At 34.1% G+C, this 16,851-nt stretch overlaps 1 protein-coding gene across 1 annotated transcript in view; it reads right to left on the reverse strand.

Moving 5' to 3' along the window:
* Positions 1-16,851, reverse strand: part of LOC129228381 (glutaminase kidney isoform, mitochondrial-like) — a 73,874-nt gene that overhangs the window by 23,105 nt on the left and 33,918 nt on the right. Inside the window, exons 2-4 of the mRNA XM_054863057.1 lie at positions 16,393-16,519; positions 5,091-5,187; positions 1,747-1,883 (exon numbers count right to left, since the gene is read on the reverse strand). Of these exons, the coding sequence (XP_054719032.1) occupies positions 1,747-1,883; positions 5,091-5,187; positions 16,393-16,519 (361 nt within the window). The remainder of the gene's footprint in view (positions 1-1,746; positions 1,884-5,090; positions 5,188-16,392; positions 16,520-16,851) is intronic.

Here is a 16,851-nt window from a genome sequence, read left to right on the forward strand (position 1 = left end):
AAATTTATTCGAACTATTTTTAATGCACGCAATTAGTGAAGTGTGGTGGGAAGGTAAATACTTTTTTGGGTATGTATCCGAAGGCAGGGTAAATCCCCTAGTAATTGCGCATTTTGGCAAAAAAAAAAAAAAAAACTTTAGGTGGTATCAAAAGGTGATGATTTCTTTTTAAAACATAAATTGTAAAATGAAAGATTAAAAATATAAAAAATTATATATTATAATTTTTTTAATTAAAGGCGTAATGAAATCTTATCAAAAAAACTGTCAGAATTTAGAATGAATTATTCTAAAACTTAAATAGGATGGCAGGATAATTTAATTTTTTATGGGGTAAAGCAAAGGGATTTAAGTTTAATTTTGTCCTATTGATGGCGCTAGCACAACTTTTCATCTTTGCTTTTTCATAATATGATGCTACTAGTTAGTTTTGGCTTTGAGTTGAAATCAGTTTGTCCAAAGCCTCCTTAATACTAAATGCCTATCACATTTGCTTTAAAAGTGATCCTCCGCCAGTACACAAACAACGCTACTACCTGACGGCAATACATGGATGGTGTTGCTATGACGATGGATCCAAGCAATTCAAATCAAATCATTAATTGGTTAATTTTAAAATTTAAATTTAGAAGTTAACCAATTGTTTCTCCACTTTTAATTTCTAATGCTTTCGACCTTCGATAGTTGGCAGTAGCCAGAAGACCAAAAATATGCTTACTGGGATCATTTTGCTCTATGTTAAAAGGGAGAACATGATAGGCATTTAGTATTTAGGAGGCGTTAGTTTGTCACTCACTTTGTATTTGTACTGGTAAGACTTTAAATTTTGCTTTGAAAAGTGAAATACAAAAAAGGAAGATGGGGACATTGATTAGGCATATCCAACACATTTAATGTGAATATCATATTAGATTGCTAAGTACAATAATTTTCTCACACAATAATTCTTTAAATATATGATCAAAATACTATTTTTGGGCAAAAATTTATTGTTTTGTATATGGTTGGTTATATATATATATACATACATAGTGGAATACAGACAGAAAAGTATTTTAGTTGAATATAAATTTTTGAAATAAATACCTGGGTACCCATTTTGGGTATTTACCCGGGTATATACCCTGGGTATTTACCCCTAAAAATAAATACCCAGGTATTTTACATCACTAAGCATCATCTATGGACAGTTCTATAATTAACAAAAACACTGAAGCCGAATAATTTCTGGCTTGGCACCCCCAGAGGTATGTTCCACTTGGAGGACTTTGTGACCACAAGCATATTTAACGTCCCGTCACCCTTAATGAAGACGGTGGATTTTTGACCGGCTAGGATCGAACCCAGGACCCTTCGTACTCCTGTAAACTGTAAATGTAAATTTGCTACAAATAAAAGGTTTGATAGCTTTCGCATATATAATTTCATCATTTTCACTGTTGTCTAAAACTGAATCAGAAAAGAGTTTTTGATCTGGTAGTTGAAACCATAGATAAAACGAACAACTGTCAAAAACTTCTCAATGGCCAAATTATTTTTCATAAATTAAAATTACTAGTGGGAAAAAACTTAGATTGTAGTTCAAAACAAGTTATAACTTAGCAATAAAATAAAACTTGCCAACAAAATCAGTTTGCCAAAATAGTTGAAGGAGTAAATTTTGAATACATTTTACTTTAGTTAGATTGTTGAAAATGAAGATAAAATATGTCTCTGCTATATACTTATAGAAGCCAGAATACAAACTTCTTAAAATTTTCTCTATCCAAACTTATTGCATCAGGAGATCCCATGTCTTGTTTCTCTTTATGTATTGTTCTTAATTTTGTAATCATTTCTTTCAAGCGAGGATCACTTTTCCGTAATCCAGTGGCAGACAAAGCCTGAAATACAAATGAAACATAAGAATATACAGATAGCATTATAAAGTCTGAATACTAGATAAACTTATAAGGTAAGCAAAACTGGGATCAACTATCCAAATCACAGGTTTCAGTTAAATAATGCAATCAAATTAGCATGTAAATAAATATGATATAATACATATTTGTTCACTGCAGAAGAAAAGTAGTCACACTGAATAGAAAAGTCTTGATCTTTTCCCTTTTAAGATATTTTTTGTTTTTTCCTAAAATATTGGTGAATTATTCTTTGACTTTCGCTTTCCTTTAAGAAATAAATTACATTTCCATCCATAGTCAAATCTTCATCATGATCGATCTTCAAGTCTTTTATGAGTATACTTTTATTGCTTTAAGCATGGTATTTATAAATTAAAATTTGAACTACTAGCTGAAAAAGATAACGTATAGTTGGAAGCTTAAAAATCTCAACTTCTCAGAACCTTTAAATATTTCTAATCATGGGTTGCTTGCTAACTTCCACTTCAAAAAACTCATGTTTGAATAGAAGGCCAATCCAACTTCTGGTTTTGGAGGGGTTCATTTCTGGGAAGGGGAGAGGGGGATCATAAATGTCGTTTTGGGACAATAAACAAGTCTGGTTTGAGGTACAAATTTGTTGAAATATAAATACTAAGCATGCAGCATTCGGCTATCATTGCTCACTTAAAAAGGGAGATCCCCCCTCCTCTGGATCCGCACCTGATTTGGATAGGGTACATCCCATACTCACTCCTTTGAATACAAAGTATGATCTAAAAAAAAGTAAGTGCTCTGCTTTAAAACCAAACTTTTTGTCAACATTTCTTAGGAAACATACTGTAAAACTAAAAGCAAATTAAATAAATAAAAAATTAATTTGAATTTCGACATCTTGAATTCAGTTTATGTTTTTCACAATCATTAGTTTGTGTGTACGTGTGTGTGTATGTGTATGTGCTTGAATGTGTGTTCGTGTGTGTGTGCAGGCATGAGTAAGTAGGTATGTGTGTTTGTGTCTGTGTGCAGGCATAAGTGGATATGTGTGTGTGTTTGCGTCTGTATGCATGCATGAGTGTGTGTATGTGTATTTGTGTCTGTGTGCAGGCATAAGTAAGTGGATGTGTGTTTGCGTCTGTATGCATTCATGAGTGTGTGTATGTGTGTTTGTGTCCGTGTGCAGGCATAAGTAAGTGGATATGTGTGAGTGTGTGTTTGTAACTGCATGCATGCATGTATTTGTGTTTGGCATGCATGGTCTGTGTGCAGGCACGTGTATGAGTGTATGCATGCATGTGTAGGATATGAACGCAACCTGGAGATGGTTTTGGCTACAGGAGCAGCATCATGAGGGCTCGTCAGTGACGCTGCAGAGGTAGGCGTAGAGGGGATAAAATCACAGCGTAATGTCAAGGACAGTCAAGTGAGAACAATTAGCAATGTGATTGCTCAAAAATCTAAGCAGAAAAAAAAATCCAAAACTCTAAACAAGAGATTTTTTTTGATATTTGATCAGAAGAAAGTAGAATAAAGCTAAAGTTGAATCAATATCTTTGTGCTTCAAAAGTAAAATAAGAAATAACTTTAATCACACAAAATTGTAGAGCTTATGGATGAATTCAGTCAAATACTTTTTTCTTTATCATACAAAACAAATACAATTACAACTTATTAGTGATGTTCCGAATATCCGTATCCGCGGATATCCGAGGGAAAATAAAGATCTGTATCCGTTACTTTTTTGACGGATCTTAAACGGATCATTTCTATTCTAAAAATTTTTAAATATTTGAACAAAAAACTCTTAAATTCCATTTAAATTAGGTTTTGTTCCCTATTTAAATTATAAGGTATCATTTCAAAAGCTAATTTGTTACCCCCCCCCCCCCCCCGGTTGCAAAAAGGAAGGGGAAATAAGTTTTATAAGTGTGTATCAGTGTCTTTTTGTGGCATCGTAGCTTCTAAACAGATGAACCGATTTTGATAATTCATTTTTAATTCAAAAGTTATTTAATCGAAAGTGTTCTTAGCTTGCCCTTGTTTTTGTAGAACTTTAATTCCCGGAGATATTAATTTAAAACCGACCTAACGTTTTTCACAATTATGTTAGTAAAAATTTACCTGTATGTTAAAAATGTTGGCCTTAATTGAAAGAACGAAGTTTTCCGCGTTTGATATTTATTTGAAACTCCATATCTGCGGATCTTGACACTAATAATACGGATCCGGATCCGCGGATCTACTTTTTTAACGATCCGTCACACCACTACAACTTATATCATAAGTTCTTATAATGAGTTTCTCCCACTTGGAAGAGACATATTTCCCCCACAGCCAGCTTCTCCTCTTGGTTTTGAAAAATTAATGCTTCTCCATATAATGGGCATGGTTTTTTATTGCATACCAATAAAATTTACATTGAGTATGTACCTTTACCCCCTTTGAAAAAGTCAAAATGACTGCCCTGTTCTAAGGCTTGTTTTTGCAGCTATTTCTTTATTGTAAAGGATTCCAAGAAGGGCTACTAAGGCTTGTAAGGGGACTTTCAGATTTATATTATGATGCCAAGTCTTAATATGTATAGCCTAGAGCAAAGAAGAGTCAGAGGGAACATGATTCAGTTGTTTGAATTCATCGAAATGAAAGATGTTAATTATTTAAATTTCTGTGTGGAAAGCAAAACCAAAGGTCATTGTTTTAGGATATTCAAATCCCCGACCAATCTGAAAATTAGAAAAAAGTATTACTTTAGTAGGGTTGTGGGCACTTGGACCAGTTTACCGGAAGAGGCTGTAATGAATAAGGGGGTAGATGGGCATTGATCTTCATTGGAGCCTAATAAACTGATTAGTACCAGCCTAGCTGGGCCCAGAGCCTGTTGCTGGTCGTCACATTTCTATTTGTATAAACGATTAAACGTACCAGCTCTGGTATAAAATCGCAAAAAAAAAAAAAAAAGTTAGCAGCTACTCTTACTACATAAACATTATGAGGTTGTCCCAGAGCTACGGTAAGACATCTAAGTCTATGAACAATAGTAAGATACATAAAATAATCTCCTAACTGTTTTTCTGAGGCGATGATATGTTCTACTTCAAACATTATAAATATAAACATAAATTCAGTGGTTGCATAAAAGTTAATTTTAAATGCTGAAATATTTTGAAAAAATGAATATAGTATAACTGTAAACAAATTAAAGTTTCTCACAGCAAGAAATTTTCCAACGGCAACTTTCTCATCATGATCTTTAAACATGTCGAATAAAATGTCATCAACATTTTTCTCCGTAATTGCTGGGCTTTCACTAGAAAAAAAAAAACAAAAAATTACATACATTTAAATTTATTTTTGGGCAAAATAGGGGAGGGGATGGATTTTGAATATGCAAATTTTCACATGCAATTGATAGCATCAAATTCAAAGTCATTTGAAAACTATTAAGGTTATAAGGATCTATTATAATGTATTATGTTGTTAATTCAGAAAAAATGCAACAATTACCTAATACAAATTGCAGGCAGGCCCAGATCGATAAATTTTGGGCCCCTCTGGAACAAAATCTGTTGGGCCTGTTCCAAAGAGGCCAGTAGTATATACTTGCAATGTTAATAAGTCTTAGTGCTAGTTTTTTTTTCAATTTCTTGGACTGTCTGGCCTCAAGGACAAGGGCCCCATGCACTGTGGGTACGCAAAATCGAGCCTGATTGTAGGTAGCTGTGAAAACAAACGTTTTACAAAACTTCTTCTTGTAAAAATGAAACTTTTTCGCACTCAAATATAAAATACAGTAGCGTAACTAGGGGTTGGCAGGAGCGGCTCTCGCCAGGGGCGCAGCAGTCGGGGGGGGGGGGGGGGGCGGCATTTCGATTGATTAAAAAAATATCTTTAAGATTTTTTTTTTTTTAAATTATAGAATTTGAAAAATGCTTTAAAAAAATATTTAAAAAAAACTTAGAAATTAAAGAGCTAGAGGGGTATATATAATCTGCTGAGAAGGAGCATTGAGCATCATTGAAAACAATTCTAAAAAAGAAAACAAGGGAAAAAAAATACAATGCTGCCTCCTATTGGTCGAATCAATTAATCAAAATGTTCCAAAAAAAAAAAAAAAAAAAGAAAGAAAAAACATTTTTTGGGTGGTCACAATGACCTCTGATGACTTCCCATGCGGGCAACCCTGGTGGTGGTGGGGGGGGGGGCACAATTTCTTTAGTTCGCCAGGGACGCTAGACCCCATAGTTACGCTGCCAATAAAATATGAACATTTCTGATCTCATGTATGTTCATTTACATTAGAGACGTACCTAGTAGCACTTTGGCCGAGTAGCCAAGTACCGAGTACTCGGCCTTTCACTACTCGGCTGAGTACAAAGTACTTAGCCTTTCACTACTCGGCCGAGTTACCAAGTTCCAATTATGTTTTAAGAAGAACCACCGACATACATGTGATGAATTTTGAACTTATTGGAATAGTAGTATAGACCAGGGCTTCGCAACCGATGTGCAGCGGCACACTGGTGCGCCGCGACAAGGAACCCGGTGTGCCGCTGTATTTTTGTAGTTATACAAAAGGAATAAAAAAATTTTGAAAAAAAAAAAAAAAATAGAACCGACTTCAAAATTGCTCTAAAAAGTGAAAAATAATTTTATTCTTTAAACACCATCGATAATACTTTTAAACATAATTTTTGAAGTTGGCGCAAAAACGATCGATAAAATCATTCACAGCCATAGCTCAACTAAAAGTATAAATTTAACCAGGTCCAGTTTCTTCACTACCACATGCATTACGCATTGATGGCAGCATATTTAAGTAGCGATATAAATGTTTCGTTCCTAACTTTGGATGATTTTTTGATAAAAATATGAACGAAGCATGGTTACAATGGATTTTACTTTTTGTTTTTGCGCCAACTTCAAAAATTATGTTTAAAAGTATTATCGATGGTGTTTAAAGAATAAAATTATTTTTCACTTTTTAGAGCAATTTTGAAGTCGGTTCTATTTTTTTTTTCAAAATTTTTTTATTTCATTCTTTTTAGTGTAAATGTAGATATTTCAGTAAAAGTAAAAAGTTACCTAGTAAGAAGTTCGGTTCTATATCACTGTATTGCTTTAGAAAAGCCTTTATTCAAAATTATCATTACAATTACTATTAATGTTACTGTTATATGGCACCAAACTTTTATAACGATGAGTTTCATATTGTCGCGTAGATGAAGATGGCGAAGACAATGTGAAAGCCAAATGAAGCGAATACTCGTTAGTCTCAACTCGAGATCTTTATTCAGAACCACGAATGGACGTTACATCTCCTTTTATACAACTTGAGAAAGTGCTGGAACTTTCCAGACTTGGAAAGATGCAGAAATTAATAGAACATTCGAGAAAATACGGGAAACAGTAGAAACAAAATTTTAGTAAAATTCACTTTGTCCTAGTCGGGATTTGAACCCGGGTCGCTCGTGTGGGAGGCGAGAATTCTACCACTGAGCCACCGTTATCCACGGATGAAAAGTGCGAACTTCGCAACAATATCATTTTAATTGCATAAAATTTACTGTTTTTTGCCCATAACTTTTTTTCTAAAGAACAAATATGGTCAAACAAAGTAATGGGACCCAAGTTGAGCCATCCCCTATCCATTAAAAAAAGAATCATCAAAATCGGTTCACTAGGTGAGACGCTATGAGTGGACAAACAAAAAAAAAAAAAAAAACATACATACGGTATGAACTGATAACCGCCTCCTTTTTGAAGTCGGTTAAAAAGGCTTGACGTATTTTATTTTAAAGTTACGACCGGATAGCGTTTGTATCGTTCTGTAACTTCTCAATTCACCCTGTCGATCGATCATGTGCAATAAGACATACCCGACAAGGGGAGAGGCGGGATTTGCTGCTCCACCTCTTTTAAACTTCTTACAATCCTATTACTTTCAGTTTTTGAAAACGGATTTTAGTTTCCACGAAATCAACTAATTATACAGAATTTTTTCTAAATCTTAAGCAAACAGGAGTATCGTCCTCTCCCCCAGGAATTTTAGCCCCAGCTTTAGCTCTTTTCCAGTTCCGATACTAATTTCCTTTTATCGTAGTTTCTCAAAGCTTGACTCTGAGACTTAGTAAAATAGAAATTAAAACCATACACTGTTTTCTCCATCGTGAAATTCTCATGGCAGAACTTACCAGATGAGCTGAAGTCAGCTTTGGCTGAAGTCATGAAAATAGTGAATTTCATAAAATCAAGGCTGCGTAATTCTCGCCTTTTCTCCGTACTTTGTGAAGAAATAGGGGCAGGTCACCAGTCCCTATATAGAGATTCGCTGGCTTCCGCGTGGTGAGGTACGGTCAAGAATTTTTGAACTGAAGGACGAGGTATGACAGTTTTTGATTTTAAAAAACAAAATGCAGTACGCCAGTTTGTTGCAAGACAAATATTGGCTGGCAAAACTAGCGTACATGGCTGACATTTTCGAAAACCTTAAAGAATTTAATCGGAAAATGCAAGGACAAGGAGATAATTCGGGTTACATATATGGACAAGCCAAACGGGTTCAAATCAAAAATTCAGCTGTGAGAGAAGTAGTTCGCTGTTCCTTGGACATGTTCAAACGGACCGTCAACATGGTATGTGAAGAAAATGTCATTGAAGAAAAGCTGCTGAATGTGGTGGCAGAACATTTAGTCATATTTCAGGACAAGTTTAAGCACTATTCGAAGAATAGTAATATGGAACAGTATGACTGGATTCGCGATTCATTCTCTTCATCTGCGGATGCATCAGTTAAAGACCTTTCTTCAAGGCGCGAGAAGAATTTATGAACCTCAAGAGCGACCGTACTCTTAAACTTAAATTGAGCGAAGAGCCTCAGGAGGAATTTTGGTTGCTGGTTAAAAATGAGTTTCCCACTATCTCTTGTCTTGCTATTGATGTGCTGCTACCATTTTCAACTACATATCTTTGTGAACTCAGCCTCTCAGCTTTTACACTCATCAAAAACAGTAAGAGATCATCTGTAAAGAGCCTGGATCAAGAACTTCATGTAGCTCTTTCCAGCATAGAGCCGAACATCAAACGTCTTTGCAAAAATTAGTGTCAAACGGAAGTTAGGTGCTTGGTTTTAATTTCTTGCTTGTTTCTTTCTTGAAACATTATTTGGTAAATTGTTTAACTGCAGTGTGCACTTTAATGACATGTTTGGCAGAAATGCTTTGAAACATATGCAGCATAATTTTCTGTAAATAGCTATAGTTCTGTTGTTCATTATCAACCTCAATGCATTCGAAATATTTCTTCGTTCTAAATACATTTAAATATACTACGTTTGTTATAATTGTTTTATTCATATGAAAAAAGTCTCCCCCCCCCCACGTCTTTTTACCAATGAATGATAAAAACATTTCTATATTACCATTTCGAAATTAAGTTCAGTGTGCCCCGTTGATCTAGAAATTTCTTAAGTGTGCCGCAAAGTAAAAAAGGTTGAGAAGCACTGGTATAGAACTCCTTGTCCATATAATAGTTTTTGAAACTAAATTCCTGCTGAAATTCAATTAAGCATTATATAAACAATTTTGTTTGTGTCAAAAATTTTACAAAAAAATTATTTTTAAAATTAAAAATAAATAAAAGGTATGATTAATCAAGTTGGAATTAAAACAAATGTATACCAATCATAGTTTTAGTCCACCAAACATAAATAATTTTAATACAACAAATGTGCAGGAGCACTGCAGACACGTGTTTCTGCACCCCCCCCCCCCCCTGTCACATGGAACGTCTTTTCAGCTTTGTTACAGTGAATAAAAAGTGTTGAAAGAAATAGCTATTGTAACTTTCAAACTTAAAATCAAACTGTCGCCAGGGTAGGAAAACATTTGAAGAAAATTTTGTAAAGTGTAAAAAGAATAAATGAACCATGTGTAGTATGAATTCTGCAGGTACTATTAATTACATTCAAAAAGAAATTTTATAGTTCACACAAATTGCTTTAAATCATTATAAAATTATCAAGAATAAAAGAATTTATATCAAACATAGAAAAAGAAACAATGCTACAGAAATATATCTTTACACCAGGCATTGTAATTTTGTCCTAAAAATACACAGAGTTCAACGAATTTCATACTTGTGGGCAAAGTTTCTTGATAATGACGTCACAATGCTGCGCAGAAGAAAACTAAGTTAACTGATAAAAGGTTACACTTTCTAGCTACCTACTAGCGAATTAGAGAAGATTGCTAACTGTCATGAGTTGTTATTGTTTGGAACCTTTGATTCAAACAGATGTGATACTCCGTGCTGCACCGCTCGTAAAAATAAAAAAATATAAGAATTTACAGAAATGATGACAAAAAAAAAATTACCGTACATTTCTGAGTATAATCTGCAGATTATCTGCTAAAAAAAGGCAAAGTTTATGAGGTGCAGATTGTCTGTGATTTTTTTTCCCCCTTAACACCAACGCATTAAACCTCACTATTTTTGCAGTAGGATTCACCGATCCAGACCAGACCATTCGTCGACTGAATGTTGTTTATTTTACGAAGCATGCATGTTCTTCTTTGCTGCCTGCTTGTATGTTGGTTATTTTATGTTGCTTGGATGTTCCTCTTGACGATTCAGGTCATGTAAAATAAGCAAGATTACAGTGAAATAGGTAGCCATTTGCACAAGATTCGACTGTTTGCTCCTTTGTCTCGACTCTTTGTTTTTCAAGTAATTAGAGTACTCTAATCAAGATTACAAGAAGAAATCATTATATTTGAGATTATATTTTAGATTAATTTTGATTATGCCTTCAAAGTAATTACTTTTTCATGTTTTTAAGTTTAGTTGCTCAAATGGTATGTTGAAGTCAAACTTTATATTTTTACATCATATTATCTGAGGATGGATTATACGGCGAAGCTTTTTTTTTCTTCAGGCCGATTTTAGGACCTGCGGATAATATGCAGGAGAGGGTGGCGACAGAAACTGGAAAAAAAAAGTTCCCTGACTTTTCCCTGATTAAGTTCACCAAATTTCCCTGATTTACGTTACCAATGATAATAGTTTCCTTTCTTCGCCCTACCCGAAAAGCATTGCATATTAAATAAAATGCAGTGTTTAAAACAGTTTAAGCTGTTAATTGAAAATATATTTTGAAAAGATGCTCCTCTGTTTTTTGGTAAAAATAGTTTATTAAATTATCGACAGAGAAATATTGTATTAAATCTAAAACAAATACTGTACTTCCAGGAACCAGTTAACATAAGAATTCTAAGAAATTATTAAAACCACTCTTAAAAACATATCTAATCGTGATAAAACTAAAAAATTTAAAAAATAGAGATAATCTTGAACTGAATTTTCAAGCAGTATAATTGTTGTTGCAAGAATAACAAGTGATAATTACAGTATAGAAGTAATGTAGTTTTACTTGCGTAAATAATACTGCCATGTGCAGGCAAATCGGCAGTATCTGCAGAAATTAATTTTCGAGATATTTGAAGAAATGTGTGGTGGATTCAGTACTAACAATAGGAAAATATTGGAATTTGATGTTTTTTTCGTGCCTCTTTTTCAGCAGAAACCAAATAAGCCAGTATGTACAATAAAGATAACGTACAAAAGATGATAAAAATGCAAAAAAAAAAAGTGCAGTTACTGCCCTTTACTTGCACACGGCAGAATAGACATTAGGGTGTCCCGAAAGTTTTTTTTTCCGTTTTTCTTAATGCAAGACCTCTCAAAATTTGCGAAATCGATCGTAAATTACAAAAATTATTTAAAAAATAGAATAAAACAATATCTTCAGGGCTCTACCGATCGTCAAAGTTTTGAAAAATTGTCATTTTTATGGCAACTGAAAAAGAAGTACTGTGAATAAAATTATAAATTTACTGTGAAATAAAAGCTCGACAGCTGAAATAAAAAGATCGTGATTCGTAATATCAACACGAACAGAAAAAAAAAACATATGGTGATTACTACTGTAAATGCCTATATGGGAATAACCCCCATTTCCGCAGTAGAATCGTCCACGAAGCTTGGCGCCACGTCTCGATTTGCATGCAACAATATGTTACTGACGACTTCGACTTTGTTTGGTTTCAACTTGCTAATTCCTTTTACTTGTTTCGAGGGCTTTCTTGGCTTGACTCACGGGTGTTTTCTTCGTAGCCAAAGTAATTTTAATGCTATAAAAGTACAGTTGCAATTGTTAGTGTTATATGCCAATTCTGTTAGTTTTAAGTGATGAGTTCGAGACGTAGTGAGACTACTTGTGCTATACTGGGACCCTACAAGGAACTTGATGATCGGCAGCTACCTACTGTAAAAGACGTCATAAAATTTATTTTATTTGTCAGGAGCGAACAGAAATGTATGCATAATGGAAAGGACCCTTCCAGTTCAGATATACATACAATTGTTTCTGAAAAAATCAACAGTATTTGGACAAAAGCTTCAATTCCAATCGTAACTAAGGAACGAGTAATTCAATTATTAAAATTCTATTTCGAAAAGTGCGTCAATTTGAAACGATACCCCAGAAACAAACGAAGTGATAGTTTTGAAAATAAACTGAAGTGCTTTTTAGAGTCATCTGAGAAGCTCTTCGACGTTGCGGCTTGTAAGTGCCCTGTATTTGAGTCTTGTTCGTGTTTAAAACCTAAAAAAGTTCCCATCAATGAGAGAAGTTTCTTGTTGGATCAAAGAAATGACAGGAAAATGGTGATAAGAGGTGTCGATAAGAAAGAAACAGCTAGATTAATGAAACAACAGCAGAGAAAACTTGAAAGGGCAGCAAAAAAGTCTTCTACTGAAAATAACGATTCTGTCTCAGCAAATTTTGATGACGATTCGATGCGTGAATTTTCTCCAGAAACGTATCCCATAACAGAGACGAATACGGCCTCTACAGGGACACCATCAACTTCAACGACAAATAGAAATACACTGATCTTGCCAACAGTTGCTAAGGTCTGTGATAGATACGGTTTGTCGACGCGATCTGCTGCTGCTGTTGCTTCTGCAGTTTTAGCTGATGTCGGCTTGGTTTCAAAAGAAGATTTAACTCTAGTTGTTGATAAAAACAAAATCCACAGAGCTGTAGCTAAAGCTCGGAAAGAAGCTTCCAAAGATATTGGAAGTATTGTTATAAAAAGCATTTACTTTTATGGACGTAAAGACAAGACTCTGATAAATGAGAAAATAGGAGCTCGTTACCATCGCAAAGAAATTTTAGAAGAGCACATCTCATTTTTAGCAGAACCTGGATCAATTTATTTGGGACACGCACTGCTTCTAATGCAATTCTAACTTCGATTACAGCTCTATTAGAAGGTCAATGCTTGAATTTAGAAGACGTGATTTGCGTTGGATGTGATGGAACTGCAATAAACACCGGTTGGAAGGGTGGCGTGATTCAATATTTAGAGGAGTATTTGGAAATACAATTGCAATGGTGTGTGTGTATGCTTCATGCCAACGAATTACCCCTTCGTCATTTATTCTTGACCTTAGATGGTTGCACTTTGGGTCCTAAAGAATATTCCGGACCTATTGGAAAACAGTTAGCTGGTTGTGAAAATAAAATGACATTGTCTTTTTGCCCGGTGGACAGTAATTTGCCTAATTTGCCGAAAAATGTGGTTGATGAACTAAGCACGGATCAAAAATATCTTTATGAGATTTGTCAAGCTGTATCAACTGGTTTCTGTAGTCCTGAGCTGGCAAATCGCCAACCTGGAAAAATGGCGCACTCGAGATGGCTTACTTCTGCTAATCGTATACTCAGACTTTATGTAAGTACTCTTAATCCAACAGAAAATTTGCGATTACTTGTTAACTACGTGGTTAAAGTGTACGCTCCAGTTTGGTTCTTAATCAAGCAAAAGTCATCTTTTAAGGAAGCAGCCAAACAGCTTTTTCAAATGATTGTGTACTCTCGATTTTTACCCGAAAACTTGAAATCTGTTGTGTATTCTGTTTTCGAAAGAAATGCTTTTTTTGCGCACCCAGAAAACCTGCTGGTCAGTATGTTGTTTGATGATAGGGAGCACATTCGGGAGTTAGCACCACGAAGAATAAAAAAAGCTAGAGAGGCTGAAAGTAGCACTAAACGCAGAATATTTAAAACACCAAAAATTAACTTCTCTGCTAAAGATTATACGGAAATAATTGTCTGGCAAGAGTGTCAGGTTACAGCACCACTGGTTCTTCGACATATTTCTAACGAGAACCTTCAAATTATGGCAAAAGATAATAGCTTGGAAATCGTTGACTTTCCTTGCCACTCACAATCTGTGGAAAGATGTGTTAAACTAATAACACAGGCTTCACAAAGTGTTACTAACGCTACTTCTAGAGATGGCTTCGTTAGAACCAGGTTGCAATCTCGCGCAGAAATGCCAAATTTTGGACACAAAAATAAGTTTAAATTCTAAACTTTTGTCATTATTTATAAACTGTAGTTTGTTTATTTTGTTTTCTTGTGCTTTGTTTCATTAGTTTCTTAAATAAAATGCTTTCTAAACTTTATTTTTGTATTTTTTAAATCATATCGTTTAGGTTTGTCAAAAATGTAAAATATGAAAAAATTCAAAGAGCGGTAGAGCCCTCAAGATGACACGCAATTCCATTTTTTTTTACCTTTTTCGTGATCTGTGAAAAAGTTCGCAAATTTTGACACCTCTTGTGATAGTGTAGCTCAAAATTTTTTTTTTCTAATATATGGACGGGACACCCTAATAGACATATCTATGTAAAACGAATTGAAATCTTTCAATAACCAGTCATATTGAGCTCTTCTCTAATCAAGAACTTAAGTTTTAATGAATGAATACAGCATTTTAACTATTAAAAAATAATAAAAATATTCATGTACACAACTCAATTTCAAATGATTTCATTAGTTGGGGGGGAAAAAATCTTAGATTACTTTAGTAGCAAACAACATTGATATGCAAAAACAATTGTTAATTTCAAAATGTATATGAAAATCGTTTTAAAATATAAGAATTTAAAAGTCTGCAAAAAAAAAAAAAACCTTTCGTATAATCTGAAGTGACAGCGCGTAATACCATGGCAAAAAACAAATTTGATTTTCAGTCAAAATTCAATTTCAGCAATTAAATTAAAAACGCCAAGTGATAACTTTTAAGATTTTTTCAGCATTAATTTGAAAAACAAAGATTTTTTCTTGAAATCGTGATAACAGCATGCTAATTACTTCAAGACAATGAGTAAAGGCAAGGGAGCAAAGTCATCAATAACGGCTTCCTCTTTGCCTGTAGGGTTGTTTATTTTACGTACCATGGAATGCGTGGAAGAAAAATTCAGGCTAGGTAAAATATAGAACTTTACAGACACAGAAACACAGAAGCAATCTTAGGAAGCTCATCCTAAGATTGAATACTTTGACCTTGAGGAAAAAAAGATGCAAACATGCGGCACTGCATAATCGCACCTCATTAATTTTATTTTTTAAAAACAAACAGGCGTAAAATTCGTAAAGAATCAAAGTACTTCATTTTGCATGGGAAAATTTTTTTTTCTTCTTCATTTGTTCAATTTTCCCTGAACTTTTTGTTATTTTTTCAAAATTCCCTGATATTTCCCTGAGTGATAAAGTTCCCTGACTTCCCTGATCTGTCCCCACTCTGCAGGAAAATACAGCACATATGTGTGATTTCGAAAGCAAAGTGCCCAATCTCACCCAAAATTCAGACACCGCACTGGGTATTACTTCCTTTGCTTGGTTTCAACTTATTTCTCTGTTGACAAAAAAAGTTGCAGCCAAGTATGTACCAAGGGTGAGTGGACTGGACTCACGTGAAATTTTCTGAAGACTGAAATTTTCAGAAGCTCATCCCCCCCCCCCCCCCCACACTGCCCTTCCTCCCTCGAAAAAACTCTTCCAATACGCATAAAAAAATTATTTTAAAAGCTTTTTTTTTTCTTTTAACATAATTTTTTCGTTTTGGAATGCTTCACAAACGGCAACCCGAAATTTTCGGAAATGTCGGATCACAAACATCCCGCTTTAGTACTCAATCTCTGAAAGTTGATATTTACAATGCACAAACATTATTATAGATTTTTTTTTAAAAAAATGTATTTGATTTCAAATATTAACATTAAGACCAACATCGCACAACCAGTTTTGACCCACAAACCGGCAAAAACCTTTAAAAAAATCCGAGGGCTAGTGATATTTTTTGTCCCCTTCTTTTTCTTTGCCAAAACCCCCCTTGCATTTGCAGACCGTTTGACATGTAATTATTGTAACAATTATACAGTAGCAATAAACATTGCTGAAAAATCATACAAAAGTACGAAAATTAATCACAAAATTCAAGTAAAAGATGTAAAATATGAAAGATGTCGTAGAGGACATTCTTTTTTTAAAAATTTTTTTATTATTTTTTGTTTTTTTGAGTAAAGAACAATTATCGACTTTTTCCAGCCACAAATATTTTAATACCAGAGATGAAAATTAGCTTTAAAATATTTAACTAACCTTAAACTAATATTATTCTTGGATTTAGGCTTTACTTCTCTGATAAAGTCCTCTGCAGGCATGAAGATGCGATTAGCATGGGATGAAGATTGTTTAGTAACATGAAAATAACGGTTACTGCTAAATACTTTTGGAGTACAAAGAAATAACTTTGTAGATGCAGATCCATGGTAAGTAAACGTAGTATCATTGCGTATGTAATTAGTGAAGCACCCTTTAAACTTTTTTTTCAAGTTACAAATTCGTATGTTATTGCGACAAGAAAACATTAAAACAATAGATTTCTGCACAAAACAAGGAAAAAATTTAGAACACTTGGTTGCAATAAAATAGCTTGTTCAATATTTTAAAGTGATGCAACGAAAAATAATTTGTAAGATGTTTGCTGTTGTAACCTTGCGAAAAATCTCTTGAAAAGCGCTCTAATGCGAAACAGAAAGCAGCACTCAAACGACTCAA

This window comes from Uloborus diversus, chromosome 8 (genome assembly GCF_026930045.1).
Source record: "Uloborus diversus isolate 005 chromosome 8, Udiv.v.3.1, whole genome shotgun sequence".
In the NCBI taxonomy this organism is placed as follows: domain Eukaryota; kingdom Metazoa; phylum Arthropoda; class Arachnida; order Araneae; family Uloboridae; genus Uloborus; species Uloborus diversus.